General features: G+C 37.8%; 2 protein-coding genes across 4 annotated transcripts in view; both read left to right on the top strand.

Moving 5' to 3' along the window:
- Nucleotides 1–11,855, top strand: part of GDPD1 (glycerophosphodiester phosphodiesterase domain containing 1) — a 27,279-nt gene extending 15,424 nt beyond the window's left edge. Inside the window, exons 4-10 of one of the 3 annotated variants that reach the window (XM_045586372.1) lie at nt 772–817; nt 5,452–5,570; nt 6,079–6,168; nt 6,775–6,908; nt 9,629–9,688; nt 10,733–10,784; nt 11,697–11,855. In XM_045586372.1, the coding sequence (XP_045442328.1) occupies nt 772–817; nt 5,452–5,570; nt 6,079–6,168; nt 6,775–6,908; nt 9,629–9,688; nt 10,733–10,784; nt 11,697–11,765 (570 nt within the window). In that variant the 3' untranslated portion in view covers nt 11,766–11,855. Of the gene's footprint in view, nt 1–771; nt 818–5,451; nt 5,571–6,078; nt 6,169–6,774; nt 6,909–9,628; nt 9,689–10,732; nt 10,785–11,180; nt 11,352–11,696 lie in introns of those variants that run through there. The other 2 variants (XM_036451479.2, XM_036451480.2) reach the window with 2 other exon arrangements.
- Nucleotides 11,856–12,566: 711 nt separating this feature from the next.
- Nucleotides 12,567–24,244, top strand: part of YPEL2 (yippee like 2) — a 93,538-nt gene continuing 81,860 nt past the window's right edge. The window contains exons 1-2 of the mRNA XM_036451490.2: nt 12,567–12,684; nt 15,089–15,217. The gene's annotated coding sequence lies outside the window, so the exon portion shown is untranslated. The remainder of the gene's footprint in view (nt 12,685–15,088; nt 15,218–24,244) is intronic.

Consider the following 24,244-nt stretch of genomic DNA (forward strand, 5'->3'; position numbering starts at 1 on the left):
TGCATGATAAACTGATATCTTGTAGATCTTGGGCCTGTAACATTTTTAAAAACAGTGAATGCCAGATAAATAATAAAATAATAAAAAATAAATGACAGTGGTTAAATAATGAATGTCAAAGGAAATTTTTAAAAACTATTCTGAGTTTCAGTAAAGATGTACTCACTATGTACATATAGAGAGTCTTATTTTTGTAAGTAATTTAACAAAATTCCAAAGTTCTCAAATGTAAAACTACTAGAGTTCAATTCCTTGAAATACTTTTTAATTTGCTTTATTTGGATTAAATATATAAATTAGTTTTACCCTTACAGTATGGGAAAGAACCCTTTAAAAATCTGGTTTTAGTAGTAAATCCTGATAAATAGAAGGAAAAATGCTGTTTTACCACCTAAAGAAAATTTATGTTAATAGGATACTATCTTATTGAATGTACAGTATGTTTTTTTATATAGTTGTGACCCTGCTGTTTATTATATATATTGTATTTTTTTTAATATTTTGACATAATACACATTTTCTGAACTTTTTGTTTTTAGTGGACTTTAGTTTTTAGAGCAGTTATAGGTTTACAGCAAAATTGAGCAAGAAAGTATAGAGAATTCTCACATAATTATATGATTAAATTGCTTTTGGAGATTTTCTGCTACAGGGTACCTTACATATAAGTATTTTGTTCTTTTATTTTTTGAAGAAGCAAATATTTATGTCTTAATGTAATACATTAAAATATTGATTTTTTGAGAGCTAACTCTTTTCAATCTTTTAAAGGAACTCCCACCTTACCTTTGCAAACTGGATGTCACATTTCAAAAAGGTAATATTTCCCATTTGCAACTTAAACATTAACATTAAAGTGTATTCACTTATGTTAAGAATTAGACATATAGGCATGTTCTCTTGTCATAGTAAGTTTCAGCTTAAAAGTACTGCCCTGAAAGCATTCTCTTAGGCCTAATCTGAAATCTTGACCCTAAAAAGATGTCCAGAGATTTAATTAGCTCATTCTACTAAAATTATATACAGTTAATTTGAGCCAATACTAATGACAAGAAACCTATATATTATTAGGGACACTTTGTACTTCTAAAGCTTCCAGTTCTGGAATATTACTATAAAATATAGTAATCATAAATCAAATAAATGAATAAATTAAAGGGATCCCTTTCAGATCCTTACTAATTGTCTCACATTTGATTCTATGTCATTCAGATGCTCCATATTTTAAATTTTAAAGAGAATTATGTTTCTCAAATCATCCAATCCAGTCAGTGTGGCTCAGTGGTTGAACATCCATCTGTGAACCAGGAGGTCAAGGTTTAATGCCTGGATTGCTGTCTTGTTCCCTAATGGCAGTTGTGCAAGAGGCAGCTGATTCTCTCTCATCATTGACTAGAGGTCCAGTGCATGAAAATTCATGTACTGGAGGGTATGGGGGAGGATTCCCTCAGCCCAGCCTGCCCCCTCTCACAGTCTGGGAGCTCTCAGGGGCGGGAGGCAACCCAGCAATCGGGAAGGCGACACCCCCCTCACACCTCTGCTGCTGCCATTGCCGGCAGCGCAAGCCTTGGCTGGCCCTGGTTACCTGAGCCTTGGGCAGCTGGGCAACTGACATCGAGGCTTGCCTATGCCTCAGACCAGCCCTGGGCAGGTGGGGGCTGAGGGCAGGTCCGGCCACAGTACTTGCGGACACGCTCACACCTGCCACCACCACCCCCACTCATCTCCCTCCCCCACCCCTCATGGTTGAAAGGACTGGAGGACTCTGGCAGGACTGAGGGGACTGGGCACCACCATCTTTGTGATGAAATCTATAAAAATATATATAAATAAGTAAATACAAACCATACATTTCCTAGTCATCTTCACTTTTCAGTTAGCAGCATAACAGTTTTCTTTCCTTTGAGAGAGCATATCTTATAAAGAAACATGTTCCTTGGCCCCAATTTGTTGGTTATGCTAGAATGGAAAATACACCTTGAGATACAGGTTGCTGAGCAGGTAAAGTCTCCTGCACTAGCACAATTCAGCCTCATGCTTTGAATGATTCAAATGTAACTCAGTCACGCTATGAGATGCTATAAGTTATGGTCCATGGTATGGCTTGGATATACTTAAAAGTTTGGTCAAAGGATCTATTGATAATAATTTTCAAAACATACTCTTAACTTCTCAGTGAGCTACATTTAACATTGGTCAGTAAAATTTCTCTTTGGGAAATTTTTATTTATATATTTATTTTTTTGGAAATATAATTTTTATTTCATTTTTCCCACATGTTTTAATATAATACAACATTCAGTTCACTCGTTGTGAGAGAGTAAAGCTTACTATGTATTTTCACAATTGAGTTTAGTAGCTCATGCTGGCTGTTCCTTGAGCCTGGAATCCACTTCCCTTGGTCTGAAGAAATTCTATTATCCTACTAAGCTTAGCCTAAATGCCACATCCTTCATAAAATCCTCTGACCACTCCCTTTTCTACTTTTCTTCCCACCTCCCCAAACCTTGTCATGGGTGAGTCTGTTCTCAGCTCAGGATCTGTCCTTGTCTGTGGGAAATTTTAGAAAGGCAAATAAAAATTAGAAAACCATTTAAATTAGCTAACTCTGAGTGATATTTAGATCTCATGTTTGTTGTTTTTTGCCTTCCAGGTAAGTATCATTAAGCTGTCTTGGTTTCAGGAAATACCTTTCTCATTCTTGTAATTAACAGGATTATACTTACCAACCTTTTCTCATAGTTGTGTCGATTGTGAACTTGGGAAAGTTAAGAGAATTTCATGGGTGGAGAGTAGGGACGGGCTAGAAGGGGTCAATTTGGTGCAAAAGGGGACATATGTAATACTTTCAACAATAAAGATTTTTTTTTTTTTTTAATATATTTTATTGATTTTTCACAGAGAGGAAGAGAGAGGGATAGAGAGAGTTAGAAACATCGATGAGAGAGAATCATCGATCAGCTGCCTCTTGCACACCCCCTACTGGGGATGCACCCGCAACCAAGGTACATGCCCTTGACCGGAATCGAACCCAGAACCTTTCAGTTCCCAGGCCGACGCTCTATCCACTGAGCCAAACCGGTCCCGGCAACAATAAAGATTTTTAAAATAATGATAATATAATTTTTTAAGTAAAAGAAAATTTCAGAAGTGAAATTTTTCCCTTTGTAGAGCAAAACCAAAGCCTCATAAAAATGAAAAGATAATTTGAGCCGAAACCGGTTTGGCTCAATGGATAGAGCGTCGGCTTGGGGACTGAAGGGACCCGGGTTCGATTCCAGTCAAGGGCACGTACCTTGGTTGCCGGCATATCCCCCGTAGGGGTGTGCAAGAGGCAGCTGATCAATGACTCTCTCTCATCGATGTTTCTAACTCTCTATCTCTCTCTCTTCCTCTCTGTACAAAATCAATAAAATATATATATATATAAAAAAAAGATAATTTGAGAGAAAAAAAGTTTTTATTTTTTTCTGGTTTTTATTCCTCCCTCATAAAGTCATAAAACTTTTGGATGTGAAGAGACCTTTGAGACTGTCTCTTCCTGTTATAGATAAAGAAAGAGGCCTAACGATGTAAATTAAGGTCACACAGTCAATAAGTGACAAAGCTAGGATTTATCTAGGTTTTCTCCTCACCAGGCCAGTATTTAGCTACACCACATTGCTTCTCCATCTGGAGAAAATAAACCTCCGGAAATAGAAAGAAATATAAAGGATGATTGAAATCCTCTTTTAATTTTTTCATGACTCAATTTTCTTTGAATTGAGTTGCACTCAACACATTACTGAAGTAGCGTGTATTACTCTTGCCTGAATATAATATTCTCAATATCTGAAAAATTCAATGATGATAACAGAGCAAAACTTTAGAAATAATTTCAGTAACCACTGATAGGCTGTAGTTTCTACCTTTCTAGATTCTCAGCTGAGACTCTGTAACAAAAGAGAGATTAATATGAGAAAAAAAAGCAGAAGTTTATTAATATGTATGTCTCATGGGAGAGACTCAGAGATGGTTAGAACCTGAGTTTATATAGCATTTTAACAAAACAATATTTTTTCAGAGAAGTGACAAGATAAAGGAAAAGGACTTTGAATTTTTAGGGTGGCAAATTTTAAGAATGCACAGATGTGGGAGAATAATGGAAGATAAAGTTTGTTATATACAGTCCTCTGGTGCTGATAAGGGTCTATGGTTGTGGGTGATTAATTTTTGTACAAATATAAGTCTTGTTTTAAAGCAAAAGGGGAAGGGCAGAGAACCTTTCTTGTATCTGCTTCTCCATTGTCTTCAATTAGAAATAATCCTTATACCAAAGCTGCATATTTTGGAGTGGCAGACACTGCTACCTTTCAAGGGAAATGGTTAAACGAAAGTAATTAAATTGATACATGGCTATGGAATATGGAATATTTTTAAAACTTTAAAATAATAATTGTAGTCCTGGCTGGTGTGAGTCGGGGATTAGAGCATTGCCTCATACACTGAAGGGTCATGGGTTCGATTCCCAGTCAAGGGCATGTTACCTGGGTTCCAGGTTTCATCCCTGTCCCAGTGTGGGCACATGTAGGAGGCAACCAATCAGCGTGTCTGTGTCTCTTCCATCAATGCCCCCCTCCCCCCACTCTCTCTAAAAAAAATTTAAAAAAATTAATGAAAAAATGCCCTCGGGTGAGGATTAACCAAAAATAATATTTATAGAATTAGATTGGTGGATTATAACAATGTCAGTATCATGGTTATGATACTGTATTACAGTTTTACAAGGTCACCGTTGGTAAAGTGTGCACAGATATCTATTATCTCTTACAATTTTATGTAAATCCAGTTAATCTCAAAAAGTTTAATGAGCCCTAGCTGGTTTGGCTCAGTGGATAGAGTGTCAGCCTACAGACTGAAGGGTCCCGGATTCAATTCTGGTCAAGGACACATGCTCAGGTTGCAGGTTCCTTCCCCAGTTGGGGAGGGGGGGCGGTGCAGGAGGCAGTCTACCAATGATTCTCATCGTTGATGTTTCTCTCTCTCTCCCTCTACCTCTCTCTCTCTCTCTCTCTCTCTCTCTCTCTCTCTCTCTCTCTCTCTCTCTCTCTCTCTCTCTCTCTCTCTCTCCTTCCTCCCTGAAATCGATTAAAAATTTTTTTTTAAGTTTAATGAGAAAAACCTTAAACAATTATAAATACGGTGTAATAACATGCAATACTTATTTTTTACTTATATAAAAAGATCAGGTTAAATATGTAGGTATACTATAACTATTAAATTATGCATAGAGGGAAAAAGAATAGAGAAAGTATACCAAATGGTCACAATGGTTATATCTAAATGGTTGCATTTATATGATTTTTCTTTTTATGCTTTTCATCATTTTGTAAATGTCCTATTATGGCTACTACTTTATCTCTTCTAATCATCAAAAAAATAAGTTATCTATTAAAAACCTTGCTTTCTCAGCATGCCAATGTGAAGGAAAAGATAACCGGATTCCGTTACTGAAGGAAGTTTTTGAGGCCTTTCCTAACACTCCCATTAACATCGATATCAAAGTCAACAACAGTGTGCTGATTAAGAAGGTACTTCAGGCATTGCCTCCTCTGAATGTGTTGCATGCATCCAATTTCACAAACTAATAAGGCTAGAGTAGATGGCTGCATAGACTGATAATGTGCAAGGAAATGTGATGCTCTGTGTTGTTTTAAATAATGCCCTGGTAAAAGAGATCACTTTACTGTTGGGAAGCCTGTTTTCAGAGTTGTCATGTCTCAGTCGTGGATAAAAGTGAGCTCCTGTGAGCTAATAGTTCTGGCATTTGTATGATTAACTTCTAGTTTCACTTATTTCATTTTTAGTTAGTGCATGTCAAATTATTAAGTAGTTGCATTCTATTAGATAAATGATATGATGGTAAAATGTAACTAATTTCTTAAATTTTATAAAATAATCTTAATTTATACGTCGGTTCTTCCAAGATTTTGTACTATTCACTGGCAGATAGTCAGTTATAACCCATTTTTTAAAATGAAATAATGTAAGTGGATTTACAGTAGGCACATCTATAAAAATATGAATTTTCACTTACAGGTTTCAGAGTTGGTGAAACAGTACAGACGAGAACACATAACAGTATGGGGTAATGCCAATTATGAAATTGTAGGAAAGTGCTACAAAGAGGTAATTCTTTCAAAAATGATACAGAATGACCTTTGTTATTGTTATGTATAGATGGTAGGTTATAGTGATATTTTTTTAATATGAAGACCAATGGTACTGGGTGAAAGCAACTAACCAGAGTTTGCTAATAATAGAGATAATGGATTTCTTAGAGATAATGGACCTTGCAATTAAAGTTCAAAAAAGTTGGACTGGTTTATAGGATTGTCACCATTCGAGGCAACTAAGTTAAGGGTATATAAGACTCTATTATGTTTTTACAACCTCCTGTGAACCTATAATTATTTCAGAATAAAAAGTCCACTTTTGGCTCAGAGTCACAGAACTTTTCTTTTGTTTCATATTTGTTTTCTAGAAGCCTCTGGCTTTCTATCATTTTATTTATTTATTTAGGTAGATAGGTAGGTACTTGGTTTTGTTTTTAGTTTCCTGTCATTTTAGAACTTAAAGACTTACAAAATTAATGGAAAAAGTACCCTCTGGTGAGGATTGACCCCCCCCAAAAAAAAAAAAAAAAGATAAGAGTCTTGGGAAATTTTGAGTATTATGAAATAATCCTCTCTTTGAGCAGTTGCAAAGTAACATAATATTGTTCGTGTCTTTTAGAATTCAGATATTCCCATTCTCTTCAGTGTACAACGGGTTCTGCTCATTCTTGGCCTGTTCTTCACTGGTCTCTTGCCTTTTGTGCCAATTCGAGAACAGTTTTTTGAAATCCCAATGCCTTCTATCATATTGAAGTAAGTGGTTACCTGTTTTCATCAATTATCAATTACAGGAGGACTAAGATAAAGCTCATTAATATCAATATTAATGATAAAGAATAGATTGCTATAGTTATGTCTGTGTTTTATTAGCTGACCTATATTAACAGTGCTTTTTGCCCTAAGACATTCTCTAAAACGAATAATACTAGCAAAGGATTATAAGTATTTAATCTCGGCCCATTTCACATAACAATGACTTTCTGTGCCTATGTATTCAGAAGTCAGATAAAAAGAATTGAGCTTCAACCGAAGGACTTGTGTACATGCATATAAGTACAACCAATGGACATAAAACTCTGGGGAGGGAAGGAGGAAGGGGGGCAAAAAAAAAAAAATCAATAAAATATATTTAAAAAAAGAAAAAAAGAATTGAGCTTAATTATTGGTTTAATCTCTTATTCTAACATCTACCATGTTTCCCAGAAAATAAGACATCCTCTGAAAATAAGCCCTAGTGCATGGAAAGATAAGACATCCCCTGAAATAAGACCTAGTGCAACTTTGGGAGAAAAAACTAATATAAGACACTGTCTTATTTTCGGGGAAATAGGGTAGTAGCAATTGCCCTCCAACTTTCCTTCTTCCTACTACTATACAAAGCAGAAAATCCATTAAACTTGAAATTCACCACTAGTATTAATATATTTAGGAAGAAAAACAGCCACCCCACAACAACCCAAAAGAAACTTCTGGAGATAGGAGAAAGAAAATGATAGAATTCATTTATACAAGATATTTCTCTGAATGTATAACTTCCCTACAGGATACAAAGCCTTGCTTTTCGCACACTAACTTACTAAGGAAAAAAACAAAACAAAACAATTAGTGCCTGACAAATAATAAACACTCAATAAATGATAGCTTTTATTGTTAAATTATCTTTTACATTATTATTAAAGACAGCTAGTTTTATCTCCTGCACCCTCAGAATGTGATTTCTAGCTATAAATTTATAATAATAACTAAATCATCACAAAGGAATTCAGAGTTACTGGGAGATCATTTAAATGTGATTTCACCTGCATGAAAACTTTTTTCATTCTCCAAACAGAATTTTTTTTAAAAACCAAGCTAAGCCAGGCTGGTATTGCTTAGTGGTTGAGCATCAGCCTCTGAACCAGGAGGTTGAGGTTCGTTTCCCAGTCGGTATATGCCCAGTTGTGGGCTCGATTCCCAGTGTGGGCCATGCAGGAGGCAGCCAATCAATGATTCTCTCTCATCATTGATGTTTTCTCTCTCCCTTTCCCTTCCTCCCTGAAATTAATAAGAAATATTTATTAAAAAACAGCAACAAGCTGAATATTAGTCATTAACTATTTGAAAATATTGGTAAGAAAAGGAATTTGGTCAGTACCCTTGTATTCAGCATCTATGTTTCATACCAGTTTGAGTTACTTAGTGATGAGCATTTTTATCTATTCCTAGTTATATTTATTAGCAGTCTTTGTGGCTATTTCTCAGATAAAACAACAGAAATCACTTCTTGTTTACAAAGAAATAATTTTTTTTAAGAAATAATTTTCATTGCTAAATTCAAATGATTCCTAACTATTTATTCCTAGTGTACTTAGCGTTTCTCTGACCTGAGATGAACTTTTGAGCTCTCTAGATTGTCTCTATGTGTTCCTTTTAGAAGCTAATATTATTGAAACACAGACCTGAAAAAATTAGAATTTTTTCATAGAATTAATCTTTTCTCTAAAGAGTGATTATGGATTAAGACATGGGTAAAACATGTTGTATGCTTTAATGTTTTGGGGTTCTTTTATGGGAGACAATGGGAACTTCCTAAGACAACATAATAATTTGTATTTAGTGAGGTAATTTAGTATTTGAGGTATTAAATCCCTCAGATTCCTGAAATAGCAACCAGGACTTTCCACCTCGGCTAGAGTTAGGGAAAAGAGGATTTTATTTAGAGAGCTTCTAAATAAAAACTGAATTCAAAGAGAAAGGACAAAATGAATTTAAGTGTGGGGACTCAAGATTATACTAAGAGTATAGAGAGGTGGCTTTAGAAAGAAAACAAGGAATTAAGAGCTGGGGAGATTAAGAATCACTATGTGCTGTTAAACTTAGAAAGAAACTGAGAAATCTTCATAGTAGAGAGGCTAATGGAGATTTCCTATGGTCACAACCCGAAGTTAATAGCACAGGTAGTGGTGCTGCTCTGGCCATCAGTAAGACTGAAGAAGGAACAGCATATGTCTAAATGTCATGTCCTCTTTCAATAGCAAAAATAATTAAAAAGTACAGGGCCTACATCTTTAAATATTGAAAGGGAAAGAAAAAGAAAAACACATGCTTTTATATGGATTTTTTTTGTCTCATTTTTATCCCAAATATCTTTTAATCCATACTAAGTTTGGTTGTGTGTTTTAAGTCTACTATATACTAAATGATAGCAGATGCAGCAAGAGAAAGTTGGCTTCACCAAAATAAGAAGAGACATGAGCCCTAGGCACTCTGAATCCCTAGAAAGATAACTTTTTTTAAACCTTTCAGTCGTTGCAAAAAGCCTGAAATCAGTGGAAAATAGAGAACCCAAATGGGCTTTATTTTAATTTATGTTTGTCTTTTTAGGAATTTTTTTTTTTTTAGTACATACTAAGTATAAGGCACTTTCTGTTTTTGAACTTGTTTTATTTTATCACACTGTGTTTCTAATTTATTCAAATTTTATTTTGTCTCAGGTTAAAAGAACCACACAAAATGTCCAAAAGTCAGAAGTTTCTCATCTGGCTTTCTGATATGTAAGAATTTTCGTTTCTTGATATTCAAGTTAGTGTTTTAGCTATATCTATTAAATACTGTGCTCAAACTTAGTGTGATCTTTCGACATATAATTTGTAACAAGGATGTGTTGAGTATCAACTATACAAATGAATGTGTATGAGTCATTTAGAATTAGTTTAATTATTAGTCAGAAAGCCTTATGGAGGAATTTAGGGAGATAATCTCATTCATCTTAAACACAATCCACCCACAGTTAAATTATTTACTTGAGGCTACCTAGCTAGTTAGTAGCATTCTAATAAACATAAATGAAATAGAAATTAGAAGTAGCCCTAGCTGGTTTGGCTCAGTGGATAGAGCATCAGCCTGTAGACTGAAGGATCCCATTCTAGTCAAGGGAAACATGCCTGGGTTGTGGGTTTGATCCCCAGTAGGGGACATGCAGGAAGCAGCCAATCAATGATTGTCAATCATCATTGATGTTTCTATCTCTCTTCCCCTCTCCCTTCCTCTCTGAAACCAATAAAGATATATTTTTTTTAAAAGAAAGAAATTAGATGTAAAGCTTTTCAGTACAATAGTTCCCATCTTGCTCAAGTGATTTGTATTCTAAAAGTTCACTTTTAGTTGGTTATTTGGAACTTTAAAAAAATGGTTTTTTTCCCTATATATAGATAATTAATGGACATTAGATTTCTAAGAGAGCTCACAAAAGACTGATCCATTCTGTACATGAATTACAATGTTATAGAACTTGACCCAAGTTTGCCATCTTATTTTAACTTGCAAATTTAGGAATGCAGACTCCAGTGAGCTGCTCCAATAAGAATAGGTCTCTTGAGGATCTATTGGTAGCAAGGAGTAGAAAATTGGTCTGGTTGTTCACCGGCCAGCAGTGAAAAGAGATCCAGCAGTTAAGATATAAATGTATCCATAGCAGTGGTTATTGTTTGAGGCCATTGCTTAAAACTCTAAATTAGGACTACATTAGAACTAAGGACTAACTTTAGTCCTTCCTAAGGCTAAGAATTACCTAAATCTGTTCCGCTTTTCTCTTCTAGTTTATTAATGAGAAAAGCTTTGTTTGACCACCTTACTGCCCGAGGCATTCAGGTAAGTTTCTGGAAGGATGAATTTTTGGAAAAAGACTAGTTTACCAGTTTAACATAAGTATAAGTAGCAGGAACTTTTAACTGACTTAATTTAGTCCCAACTCTGATGATGATGCTTGCCTGGTTGACATATGAAGATCTTAATTTCTGCCTTACAGTGAACAAGAAAGCATTGGCATTTCAGTAACTACAAGTCCACTAATGTAGAGGTCAGAGTAGCTAAAGGCAGAGGGTAGGTCAGGGCATATTTAATGAGCAAAGTGGAATTTTTTAAACTAAGAGTCCAGTTATTTCTTAAAATTGCAGATAAATGCTATTATAAAAATAATTTTCTTTTTAAAATAATTTTCTATGTTAACATTTGTTCTCATACTTCTCCCATGCTTCTAACTTTCAGGTATATATTTGGGTATTAAATGAAGAACAAGAATACAAAAGAGCTTTTGACTTGGGAGCGACTGGGGTGATGACAGATTATCCAACAAAGCTTAAGAATTTTTTACACAGTTTTTCAGCATAGAAAAGGAAGTATTCAGAAGCATACAAAGAAACCATGAAAAGACCTAAGGGGGAAAAAGTTTCATTATCATTTTCCTAAGCCATTTTCAGAATGGTAAAAGGTTTAATCAGTTAAGTTTTTATTACCTCATTTTTAAGCTGCCTGAGAATGTAGAAACTCTATATTGTATATTTATTTTAAACAATATTGCATATTTTGCATTTGTAAATAGTTTATTTAGAAAGATTATTGATCGAGATTTCTGTATATGATTATATTGTTATAAGTAATTCTGAAATCAAAAGACTTGGATAATTTGATAATTTCACTGGAATAAGGCCAGCTCATCAGTAAAACAAAACTATTAAAGGCCACTATAGCTATTTTGAGTTGTCTTACTATTAATATTTCTAGCTACATCTTAGTTGGTCGGAGGAAATACAGTGGAAGGAGAGCTTTGAAATCATTGATGTGGTTACCTGACAAATTGTACATGTTAACAGAAGGCAGACTCAAAGAATTAACTGGAAGTTTATTATTTGATCAGAAATAAAATCTGTAGACTGAATTAGATTTCATAGTTGCTATTCTTAATGGGAACATTCTATTTGGAATCCTTTTCAGGTGTGTAACATGTTCTTTTTCTTTTGGTGGGGGAGGGGGGAGAGGTAAATATTAAAACTAGACGTATCAATTGTAAATTAAGACAAGATCCAAATAATCATATTTTTATGTTTCCTGTAAAGAAATTTAAATTTTCCATTTTGGGCAACGACTTAAGTGTTTGAGCTTACATCTAGATTTTAAGTAACATCTTGAATCCTAATCACATGAAACTGATGAAAGTGCATATCATTTGTTAATACTTGTAGTATAAACTACCTGTTCCTGATCTCTTAGAATGTATTTTGAGTATTAATGTGGAAATGAAAATTTCCAAGGCATTAGCCATCACTTTCTCTGCTTTTCTGATGTGACCTCATGTAAATCTGTTTCTGATTTTATGGACTAATTTTCGTGATCTCTTTGGGAGTTGGATGTAATCTGGATTAATAAGTGTCTTTTACCTAGATCACATCTCTCACTTAGAGTCTGCCAGTTTGCAGCTAAGAAGGATGGCCAGACTCTCACTTATCCCTGGATGATATAAGTAACATTTGCCTTTTTTGTTTATACCGAAATAAAGTTTTCCAAGAACAAAATAAGGGTCCTTCATTGTTTGTTTGTTTTTATAGTTGTAAATTCACATATACTTTGTAGATTTTTCTTTTTGCAGAATTTGATGAGGTGATGAATTGATGAGTAAATGCAACTGAGATTTCTCTCTAGAGTAAAGAAAATGTGGAAACACTTTTATGGTAAAGAAGTTGCTTCTTGGCATGTGAACAAATAACTTGGGCAGGTAATCCACTATATCAGTCACTTTTGCAATAATTTGTTATTATAGTTGCTAGGGATCATATTTGATATAATTCTTCTTGTTATTTCTTTTTACCAAATTTTACTTTATTATGATTCAGAGCAGTTCATATTGTAGGGCCAGCATATATTTTGTGTCAACCAATAGAAGATAAAGTACCCAGTATGGTAAAGATGTTTAGAAAGTCATGTTTTAGAAATGTGACTAAATCACTTTTATTAAGAATAGTAGCTTTAACAAGAGAGTTGATACTCACTATCAGAAAACATTTATATACTGCTTTTCTGATTGGGGTATCATGTTTTAAAATAGGCTAAATAGCCCAACCAACCTGGCTCTGGTTTAGTATCAACCTATGAACCAGGAGGTCACAGTTTGATTCCCAGTCAGGCACATGCCCAGATTGTGGGCTCTATCCCCAGTGTGGGTCATGCAGGAGGCAGCTGATCAGTGATTCTCATCATTGATGTTTCTATCTCTCCCTCCCTCTCCCCTCCTCTCTAAAATCAATAAAAATATATTTTATAAATAAAATAAAATAGGCTAAATATCCTTTCAATTTGATATAGCTATTGGTAGCATGGTAGACAGCATAAGTGGGGGAGACCTTTCTGTTGAGATGCAGCTGGCACCAGATTTGACAGAACCAGTTGTAGGTCTAGTCCAGCATGTCAGTAGTATTCCAGGTACATGGCATTTGGCAGGCATTTCAGTAAGCAAGGTACCAACCAGAGCTAGCATGCCGGTCTTGGAAATAAGCTCATTTAGTAGAACGGAAGAACAAAGCGATAACACTGGATCTATTATAGTAGTAAATTGGTACTAAGTCCTAGAGCTATTACATCTCTAATTTCTGGCCAGGCCTGATTCTAAAAATTGGGGTGGGTCCCTGACAACAGTGGGCATTTAGAAATCACAACTGTAGAGAAAGAATGGCAGTAGTGAATTGAAATGAAAGAACGTAAAACGTAAATCTTAGTAAGTTCCAGTATGGGAAGCCATTAGCAGAGTACAACGTGAATGATGATTCTGGTTAGAGTTGTGCAACATGGTGGCCCTGAGGAGGTACATTGAAAAAAAAAAAAGGCCCTAGCCGGGTAGTTCAGCTGGTTGAGCGTCATCCCAATACACCCAAGTTGTGAGTTTGATCCCTGGTCAGGGTACATACAAGGATCAACCAATGAATGCATAAATAAGTGAAACAACAAATTGATGTTCCTCTCCCTCTCTATCAGATCAGTAAAAAATAAAAAAAATTTAATGGTCAAGAGAGAATCTGCAGTATTTATGAGTGCCAATGGAAGAGTGCCAGGTTGAAGAGTTTGTTCTGAACTGAAAGTCTTAAGACTTTAGTAGGTGTCTAATCTTAAGACATTAAAAACAAGCACTAAAACTGTTAGGCAATAATATGACATAATCATTTCAGTAACAAAAAGAAAATATAAATAGTGGTCTGAGACGAGGCACCAAAACAAGGTCAGAGCTAAAACAGTCAGATTCAAAAGTCAGAGATCAGAATGCAGAGAGCAATGGTGCCAGATGAGTACTGGAAATATCAGAAGGAACACTTTGTGAAGTACATGATTGACTGACCACTATACTGTACACCTAAAACTAATACAAAACAATATTGAATGTAAACTGTAATTGAAAAACAAACAAACTTAGGTTAGCCGAAATAGTTTTGGCTCAGTGGATAGAGCGTTGACCTGCGGACTGAAAGGTCCCGGGTTCGATTCTGGTCAAGAGCATGTACCTTGGTTGCAGGCACATCCCCAGTAGGGGATGTGCAAGAGGCAGCTGATCGATAATGCTTTCTCATCGATGTTTCTAACTCTCTATCCCTCTCTCTTCCTCTCTGTAAAACATCAATAAAATATATTTAAAAACAAACAAACAAAAAAACTTAGATTGTGCATCAACTGTAATTGAAAAAAATTATTAAAGAAAAAAAATTTTTTTAATTGTTTTAAAGAATGCTGAGAGCATACAAACAATTCATAAAGCCACCAGTGATGTTAGGCTTTTCTGCCTCTGGACTGTTTGGAATGCTAATTCAAGGCTTTAGATTCTGTATTTAAAATGAAATCAACTCACTTGTGATTTATTTAGCCTCATCAATAAGAGTTGACAATTTATATTAAGAGAAAAAGAAAAACTCTTAAAGGAAATGAGTGTGGAGAAAAGAGTGACGGAGTCAATCCCTTGAATTTGCCCACAGCATGTTCAGCCCCTTGAAAGCAGAAGTGGCACCTTTTATTTAGTGAGAGAAAGTGGTTGTCAGCATTGTCCATAATAGGACATTGAGAAGGCAGGGTCTGGGAAAGGATGATAGCATTTGGCTTAGAAGGAGGCCTCCTTAACTGTGGTTCACTTATCTCTCTAGTTGATGGAACTGATACCAAATTGCAAAGGGCTGAAGAGGACTGAATGGTACTAAATGAGGCTAGTAAAAGTCAGCCACTTATTCAAAGGAATTGGAGAACCAGGACATTTTAAAAGACAGCAGTATCAAGTGAGTTGTGTTCTAAATGGGGAGGCTTATAAATGTGTGAAAATGAGAAGGGGCCAGTGGAGAGAGATTGGAGATATTAGAGGGGACATTTGAGAAAAGATCCCTATCAAGACTGAATGGGTTGTATTTATTCAACAAATATTTATGAATGCCTGCCATGCCTGGCACCTGGGTTATAGTTGTGAACCATACAGAACAGTCCCTGCCCTCCTTAGGGCTTTTGGTCTTGTTAGTAAGTAATTGAGATGAGAGAAAAGGAAGAAGCAGGATATATATTTTTCTTATACTCTAGGGTAAAATCCTATATAATAAAAGCCTAATATGCCAAGTGTCAGAGCATTTGTACAACCGTTTGACCAGTTGCACTGACCACCAGGGGACAGGTGCTCTGACCAGTAGGTTAGCTTGCTGCTGGGGTCTTGCTGATCAGGACTGGACAAGACTGGCCGGTCCTCCCACAGTCCTTCCAAGGCACCGATCGTGCACTGGTGAGATCCCTCAGCCTGGCCTCTTGCAGTCAGGGATCCCTCGCTCCTTACTGCCCCATCCTGCCGCCACCACCACTGCACTTGCCGTCCATGAGCCCAGCTTCTGGCTGAGCGGTGCTCCCCTGTGGGAGCACACTGACCACCAGGAAGCAGTCGCTCAATGCAGGATCTGTCCCCTGGTGGTCAGTGTTTAGCACAGCTACTGGGTCATTCTACCCGTCTTTCTACCATTTGGTTGATTTGAACACCAGGGTTTTATTATAGAGGATCTGTAGTCCCTATGCTGTATTTTTGATGTAGTGCATTTTTTAATATTCTTGCTGCTAAGCAAACATAGATTGGAAGGGGACAGGATGGAAATAGAGCTAGGGCAGTGGGAGTGGAGTTGGAGTGACTGGATTTGAGATTTATTTTAGAGGTAGAACCAATGGACTTGGTGGGTAAAGGAAGAGGGAAAACTCTTAAGTGAATTGGTAGGTTTGGCTTATACAACTGAATAGTTGGATGGTGGAGCCAGTTACTGAGATGAGAAAGAAATGAGTTTCTGGAGGGAGTATGAAAAATTTCAATTCAAGTCACTCTTTGAAAAGCAATATCCAGAGCCCAAGTATGCATGCAAGTTCAAAGCTGTTTTCACCAAACAACACTGCTGTCCCCAGGCTTGTTCTTTCTCCACTGAACTTCTTAAATATGATCATAGGAAGAGTGTGTTAAAAAAGAAATCCAATTATTTCTCTCATGTCATTGTTTTCCTTTTTCTTCCAAGTAAAACTTTTGATTAAACAAATTAATATTTAATATACATAAGTGCTAGCCTCTCCCAACTATTGTATGGCATTACACAAAGGGTAGGTGTGTTGTTTTGTTCACTTTCTTATTTTAACCATTTTATGGGGGGGGGAAATTTGAGTTTAAAACACTCCAAAAATCTCACCTTTCTGTCTTCTGTGATCTCTGAAATCAAATATTAAAGTTTACCAACGATGAAACTATACTTATGTATATTTAAGTAAAAGTTCAGATGAACTATTAACTTTTTACAGGCTCTTTCCCAACCCCATCTCCTTCATAGTTGACTCACTTCCCTTTTTCTTGGGTATATCCCTTTAGTCATCATGTTTAGGTCCGATTCCAAAGAAAAACATTTGGGTGACTTTGCGAAATGTAACAGGATACACCTGGTCCAGTTAATCACTCACAGCAATCACTGACCTATCAAAAGTTAGATGGATGACATCATCTTAGAAGAAAAAGACCTCTTGGGAAATACCAGATGGGAAATGCTGAGGCCAGCTATGGCAACATTTTTTCTCAGGAAAATGTTGTCTTTTTTCTAAACTAACCAGTTTTGGGAATAACTTCTCCCAAATAACTTATTTTTTTGAAAATACCCAAATTAGCCGAGACCGGTTTGGCTCAATGGATGAGCGTCGGCTTGGGGACTGAAGGGTCCCGGGTTCGATTCCGGTCAAGGGCATGTACCTTGGTTGCGGGCATATCCCCGGTGGGGGGTGTGCAAGAGGCAGCTGATTGATGACTCTCTCTCATCGATGTTTCTAACTATCTCTCTCCCTTCCTCTCTACAAAATCAATAAAATATATTAAAAAGAAAAAAGAAAAGAAAATACCCAAATTAAAAAAAAGAAAATTACCCGAATTACTTCACACTCATTAGAATGACTACTATGAGAAAAATCCAGAAAAATTACAGATGTTGACAAGGTTGTAAAGAAATTAAAACTCTTGTGCACTGCTGGTGGGGAATGTAAAATAATAGGACTTCTAAGAAAAAAGATAGGGTGATTTCTCAAATAATTTAAAATAGAATTACCATATGATCAGTAATTGGGTACATACACAGAAGAATTGAAAGCAGGGACTTTTCCAGAACACCAGGTTCACAGCTTTATTCACAGTAAGAGAACGGTGTAACCAACCCAAGTGTGCACTGACAGATGAATGGACAAACAAAATGTATGTATGTAATGGAATATTATTCTTAAACATGGGGAGTGCATAAAGCTGTGGTTGGGCCCTACCATCAGGAATATCATATTTTAGAGAGAAAGACTTAGAGTAAGAGTTTAGTAGTCCAAGGACAACTTCTAACTTGGCATCTTATGACCAGTTACTACCCTATTATTAATCTAAAAATTATAGTAAAAGTTGCCTCATGAGGACATATTTATATTATATAGTAAACCTTCATTCAAAATGAAATAATTAGGTATCTTCTAGGTACTAGGCATTATTCCAGATGTTGGGTATTTAATAAGAAATAAGATGTAGTTCCTACTTTTAAGGGATTTGTGGGGCATTCTTATTTAGAAGGCTTTAATATGTGTGTGTGTGTGTGTATTATTGATTTTAGAAGGAGAGAGAAACATTGATGTGAGAGAGAAACATCAATTAGTTACCTTCATATGCACCCCGACTGGGGAACCAAACCCAAAACCTGAGTACATGCCCTGACTAGGAATTGAACCAGCAATCTTTTAGTACATAGGACATGCTCAACCAACTGAGGCACACTGGCCAGAGCTAAAAGATTTTTTCTTAAATATGCCCCTCCCCCCCAGCATGGCTCAGTGTTTGACTAATGGCCCATGAAGTGGGAGGTCACGGTTTGATTCCCAGCTGGGGCATATGCCCAGGTTGTAGGCTCAATCCTCAGTGTAAGGTGGGCAGATATATGATTCTCTCTCATCATTGATGTTTCTATTTCTCTCTTCCTTTCTCTGAAATAAATACATTAAAAAAGAAGAAGAACTGCCCTGACAGGTTTGGCTCAGTGGATAGTGTGTCAGTCAGCAGACTGAAGGGTCCCAGGTTTGATTCCGATCTGGAGCATGTACCTTGTTTGCAGGCACATTCCCAGTGTGTGTGTGTGTGTGGGGGGGGGTGTACGGGAGGCAGCTGATCGATGTTTCTCTCTTACCAATGTTTCTAACTCTCTATCCCACTTCCTCTCTGTAAAAAATCAATAAAATGTTTTTTTAAAAAGAAACTTTTTTTTCTTAAAAAAAACACACCATTTTATGTATATACAAATACATATTGATTTCAGAGAGGAAGGGAGAGGATGAAAAAGATAGAAACATCAATGATGAAAGAGAATTATTGATTGGTTGCCTCCTGTGGGCCCCCTACTGGGAATTGAGCCCACTACCTGGCGTGAGCCTTGACCAGGAATTGAACTGGTAACCTGGTTGCTGGGTTGATACTCAACCACTGAGCCATACCAGCTGGGCAGGCATTTATATATATACACACACTAATAGAGAGAAATATGCAAATTGACTACCTCCATGACGCCAACCAGGAGTGAGTATGCAAATTAACCCAACAAAGCTGGGTTAATTTGCATATGCTGATACAGAGCAAAGACTGAAGGCTCTGCTGCAGCCATAGCCAAGCCTGAAGATGGAAGGCTTGGCTCCACTGTAGCCTGGGTCCTGGTTGCTGGAGGAAAACCGGTGCTGGCAGCCAGGGGAAGGAAGGCCTATTGAATGAATCTTTGTGCAACAGGCCTCAGTGCATATATATTACCTTCCTTGATTCTTACAGAAGTCTCATGAGGCAGTCATGAAGAGACAGAGGCTCAGAGAGGTCCAAGAATTGCCCAGGGTCTATGATCAAGTAAATCACAAAGTATCTAAACTGAGGTTTTCTGATGGCAAAGTTCACAATACAGACAATGAGAATTGTCTTAGAGAGAACGTGGAGATCTGACTTATTTCTCTGTACCCCTTCCTTTCTTATGGAAGGCAAAGGGAAATTTTCATTTTTGGCTGGTAGTGCATTTGTACTTAACATTATGAAGAACCAGTAGTGTTCTGGCTATTTTTTTAAAAAAAATATATTTTATTGATTATTTTTTTTTTTTTTTTTTTTTTTTTTTTTTTTTTTTTTTACTGAGAGGAAGGGAGAGGGATAGAAAGTTAGAAACATCAGCCGAAGCCGGTTTGGCTCAGTGGTAGAGCGTCGGTCTGCGGACTGAAAGGTCCCGGGTTCGATTCCGGTCAAGGGCATGTGCAAGAGGCAGCTGGTCAATGTTTCTCTCTCATCGACATTTCTAGCTCTCTATCTCTCTCCCTTTCTCTCTGTTAAAAATCAATAAAATATATTTAAAAAAAAAAAAAAAGAAAAGAAAGAAACATCAATGATGAGAGAGGAACATTGATCAGCTGCTTCCTGACACCCCCCACTGGGGATGTGCCCTCAACCAAGGTACATGCCCTTGACTGGATCGAACCTGGGATCTTTCAGTCCGCAGGCTCTACCCACTGAGCCAAACCGGTTTTGGCTGGCTATAATATTTCTTGAGACTAAGCAACAACCTTTAAAAGATCTTAAATAATAGCATGGAAACTCTTAAGTGCTCTTGTTGGAATTCTTCTTCTTGTCATAAAAATAAATACTATCCAGGAAAACAGAGATTCCTTACATATTTATTTTCTCTGCAATGCATAATGTAGGTGTATAAATTGCACTTCCTCTTGGGGTAATTCAGGCACAAACAAAAAATGACTGTTACACGGGGCTTCTGGAATGTGAGAAGCTTGTCTTCACCTCTGCTATTTACCTTTTCCCCAACTTTGAGAAATGCACATGTAATACATGGAAGATCCTCGGTAAAACTTCAAGTTGAGCCCAAAGTGGTTTTGGCCTCTTTGTTTTTTTATTTTTATTTATTTATTTTTTAAAATATTATATATTTTATTGATTTTTTTACAGAGAGGATGAGAGAGAGATAGAAAGCTAGAAACATCGATGAGAGAGAAACATCAATCAGCTGCCTCTTGCACACCCTTTACCGGGGATGTGCCCGCAACCAAGGTACATGCCCTTGACCGGAATCGAACCCGGGACCTCTCAGTCTCCAGACCGATGCTCTTCCACTGAGCCAAACTGGTTTCGGCCTCTTTGTTTTTTTAGACAACATTCTTCAGGGTTAACATTTCAGGTAAGTTAGTTCATCTAGTATTCCCAAGTAGAAAAAAAAGCAAAGGGAACTATGAACTTCTTTCAGTATTCAGTGTCTGAAGATAAAAGAGCATCCTTGTGTAAATAAGAGCATTTGGATTTTGTGTTGTTTGGGTTGGTATTTTCTATAGGTATAACCAGCGTCTTTGAAAAAACACTTTAAGGACAAAAGAGCTTTGCCTGAGGAAGAGGAGATAAGGAGGCTGAGCTAGGCTATAAACATGGGTCTGCTCCTACTGGCTGACATTGGACAACTCAGTAAGCTGGAATCAGAAACAAACAGACCTTCCTGTGGAGCCTTCGCTACATAGTAGCCATACTTGCCCGGTGACGTAAGTACGGGGGGGGGGGGGGGGGGGGGGGGGGGGTGAGCGGCCACTGCGTTCTGGAGTGCTCTGATCCTGAGGTGGAGCAGAGAGGTCTCCAGTGTCACTGCTGCCGTTTCCCCAGAGCTCTCCGAGGCCAAGAACAAAATGCTTCTTTTTGTTCAATGCTGCAGCTCGGAGAAAGCACGAGGTAAAGTGGCCAACTTCCTTCATCAATGTGTGCAGAGAGTGTATGCTCAGATATTCATTCAGCAAAAATCGAATGCTCACCATGTGGAGGTTCTGGGGCTTCAGTAGTGGAAAAGGCAGGCAAGCTCTCCATTCTGAAAGTTTTGATGCCATTGTTTGTGGGCTGGCTAACTCACCATTGCGTCTCCTCTGACTCTTATATTAACTCCCCATGGAAAAGGCCAATCTAAGAGCAGAAAACCTGAACAGTATCTGATTCTAGCTGATTAAATGGGTTTGTATCCCTTTCCTTTCTTGGAAAAGTGATCTTTCTCCTTTGTATGGCCTGAAAACAATGAAAGCCAAACGCTGCAAGTAAAAGCTGTATACACTTGCCCGCTGGCATGGCTGAGCGAAGTGTGGGGTGTGCGAGAAGCAGCAGCCAATCAGTGATTCTCTTTCATCATTGATGTTTGTATTTCTCCCTCTCCCTTCCTCTCTGAAGTCAATATATGCATTTAAAAAAATTAAATGTGCTTTTCTATTTCTGGGATGTGCACTCAATTGCATTTTATTTTTTTATTTTTTAAATATATTTTATTGATTTTTTACAGAGAGGGGGAGAGAATCAGAAACATCGATGAGAGAGAATCATCGACCAGCTGCCTCCTGCACACCCCCCACTGGAGATGTGCCCGCAACCAAGGTACATGCCCTTGACTGGAATCGAACCTGGGACCTTTCAGTCCGCAGGCTGAAACGCTCTATCCACCGAGCCAAACCAGTTTCAGCTCAATTGCATTTTAGAAATAAGTTTCTTCACTTCTTATTTCTACCTTTGTACATCGGTGTGATATGGAGCAGGGTGTTGGCAAGCTTTTTCTGGAAGGACTGGATAGACACTATTTCAGGCTTTACAGGCTGCGAGGGCTCTCGTCACAACTCCTCCTCCCAAAGTGGATAAGTGGGGCTATGTGCCAATAACACATGATTTATAGATGCCAAAATTTTCATTCCATGTAATTTTCACATATAACAAGTACTCTTCTTTTGATTTTTCCCCCCAACCACCCAGAAATGTGAAAACCATTCTTAGCTTGTGGGCCATGAGTCATGATTTGCCAGTGCTGTGGCTGTCATCCCCCTGTGAGCGGTCACGTCAGCTCGGCTCTGGTGAGCCTGTTGCAATCTCCCGTTCCACCCTTGGTTCTTGCCAGTGACTTGAATATGTCACCAGACGCCACTGAAAGATGCCACTTCTCATGCTTTCTGATGATTGGTTCCTCTTCTTCTGTCCCTTGAAAGTTGTTGGAGTTTTTTTCATCTTTATTTACATAGGTCCTCCTTTTCACCCCATTAACCTCTTCCAGCCCGCTCCCAGCCTCCCCCGCAACCCCAACTTGAAAGTTCTTTAATTCCATTTTTTCAGAGGAGGACAACGCAAATGGCAGTGTGCTCTCCTCACCCCATCAGTAAGGCAGTAAGGCCAGAAATCTATGGGGTTTTATTGCTGTTATGTAGGAAAACCGACTTGTAAGCATTTTCGGATAATTCTCCGAGTGAGCATAACAGTGTGCTGTGCATATTTAATGTCGACCTTGAACTTTTTCTTGACCAGGATCATTTCGTTCAGTCCCCTCAGGTTTGCTTTGTGCTGTGAAATCCGAGTTGCACTTTTGTTTCCTGTTGAGGTCCTTCCTGGCCACTCTGTTCACCTTCACTGAGCTTTACAGATAGCTTTGAGTGAGCTCTTATGTGAAGGCATTTGTTTTCCAGCCTAGATTCCCCTGCCTCTTTCACACCTCTTAACTCTCTGCTTTTGAAATGCCTTTGTTTTGAGGTGAACAACTGGCTAGTGTGGGATTTGTAAAGTGTATGGAGCCCTTGGAGGAGATTTATAAACAAAGCCAATCTCTGGCTGCTATCACTGTAAACCGGCTTACATCCCTCCAGAAGGAGTTATTTTTTATTATAGGTATCAGTAGGTGCAAAGCTGTTCCAGCAAAGCTCTGTCACCTGGACTGTTTCCTAAATTTGATGTTTCTGTAATGCGGTTTGAAGGAGTAAACCCCTGGTGGATTCTCTGTGGGGTTAGTTATACCAAAAAGTTTGTACAGAAGACTGGGTTCGATTCCACCCTGAAAACCCGCTCTCGTGCTTGATGATCTCTTTTTCGTATACCCCGGTCCCATCTAAGAACCCCGTCATGCCTCCTTCATAGTGATTCCAGGACCAGATCCCTTCCTCAGTGCTGTAATCCTGACCCAGGCCCACACCATGTCTCTCCTGGATTACTCCCTCTGCCTCTTCCCTGCTCTGCTCCTTCCCCTGGCTCTTTAGGCTTATTATTATTTTATTGATTTTAGGAGGAAAGGAGAGGGAGAGAAACACTAATGATGAGAGAGAATCATCGATCAGCTGCCTCCTATTATATATTCCCTCTACTGGGGATTGAGCACACAACCTGTACACATGCCCTGACCAGGAATCGAACCGTGACCTCCAGGTTCATATGTTGATGGCTCAACCACTAAGCCATGCTGGCCGAGCCAGGCTTTTCTTAACACCTCCCTTAACACCTCCGTGGCAGTGCTAAGGACCTGTCAGTGGACATCCCCCGAGGGGTCCCAGACTGCAAGAGAGTGCAGGCTGAGCTGAGGGAACCCCCCAATCCGCCAGTGCACGAATGTCATGCACCAGGCCTCTAGTAGCTCGATAATTAAGAAAAATAAAACAAATTCACTTACCTAAAATAGCCCTTTCTACCTTCTTGTCACTTCTCCCCCTTTTTGTTTTATTTTTGTCCATAGCCCATGTGACCAGCTGGCATATTTTGTATATACTTATGCATTTGCTTATTCATTATCTGTCTCTCTCACTAGACTGTGAGCTCCATAAGAGTAAGGATCTTGTTTTGTTTACCACTGTGTCTCAGAGCTTAGAACAATGCTTGGCAAAGAGAAGGTTTCAATAAAGATTTATTCAATAAATGAATTACTATATTGCAGCCTTCAGCTCTGGATATACCTACAAATCAATTTTTGTCCGGAATATGAGCT

The sequence above is a fragment of the Pipistrellus kuhlii genome, unplaced genomic scaffold, assembly GCF_014108245.1.
Source record: "Pipistrellus kuhlii isolate mPipKuh1 unplaced genomic scaffold, mPipKuh1.p scaffold_m20_p_22, whole genome shotgun sequence".
Classification (NCBI taxonomy): domain Eukaryota; kingdom Metazoa; phylum Chordata; class Mammalia; order Chiroptera; family Vespertilionidae; genus Pipistrellus; species Pipistrellus kuhlii.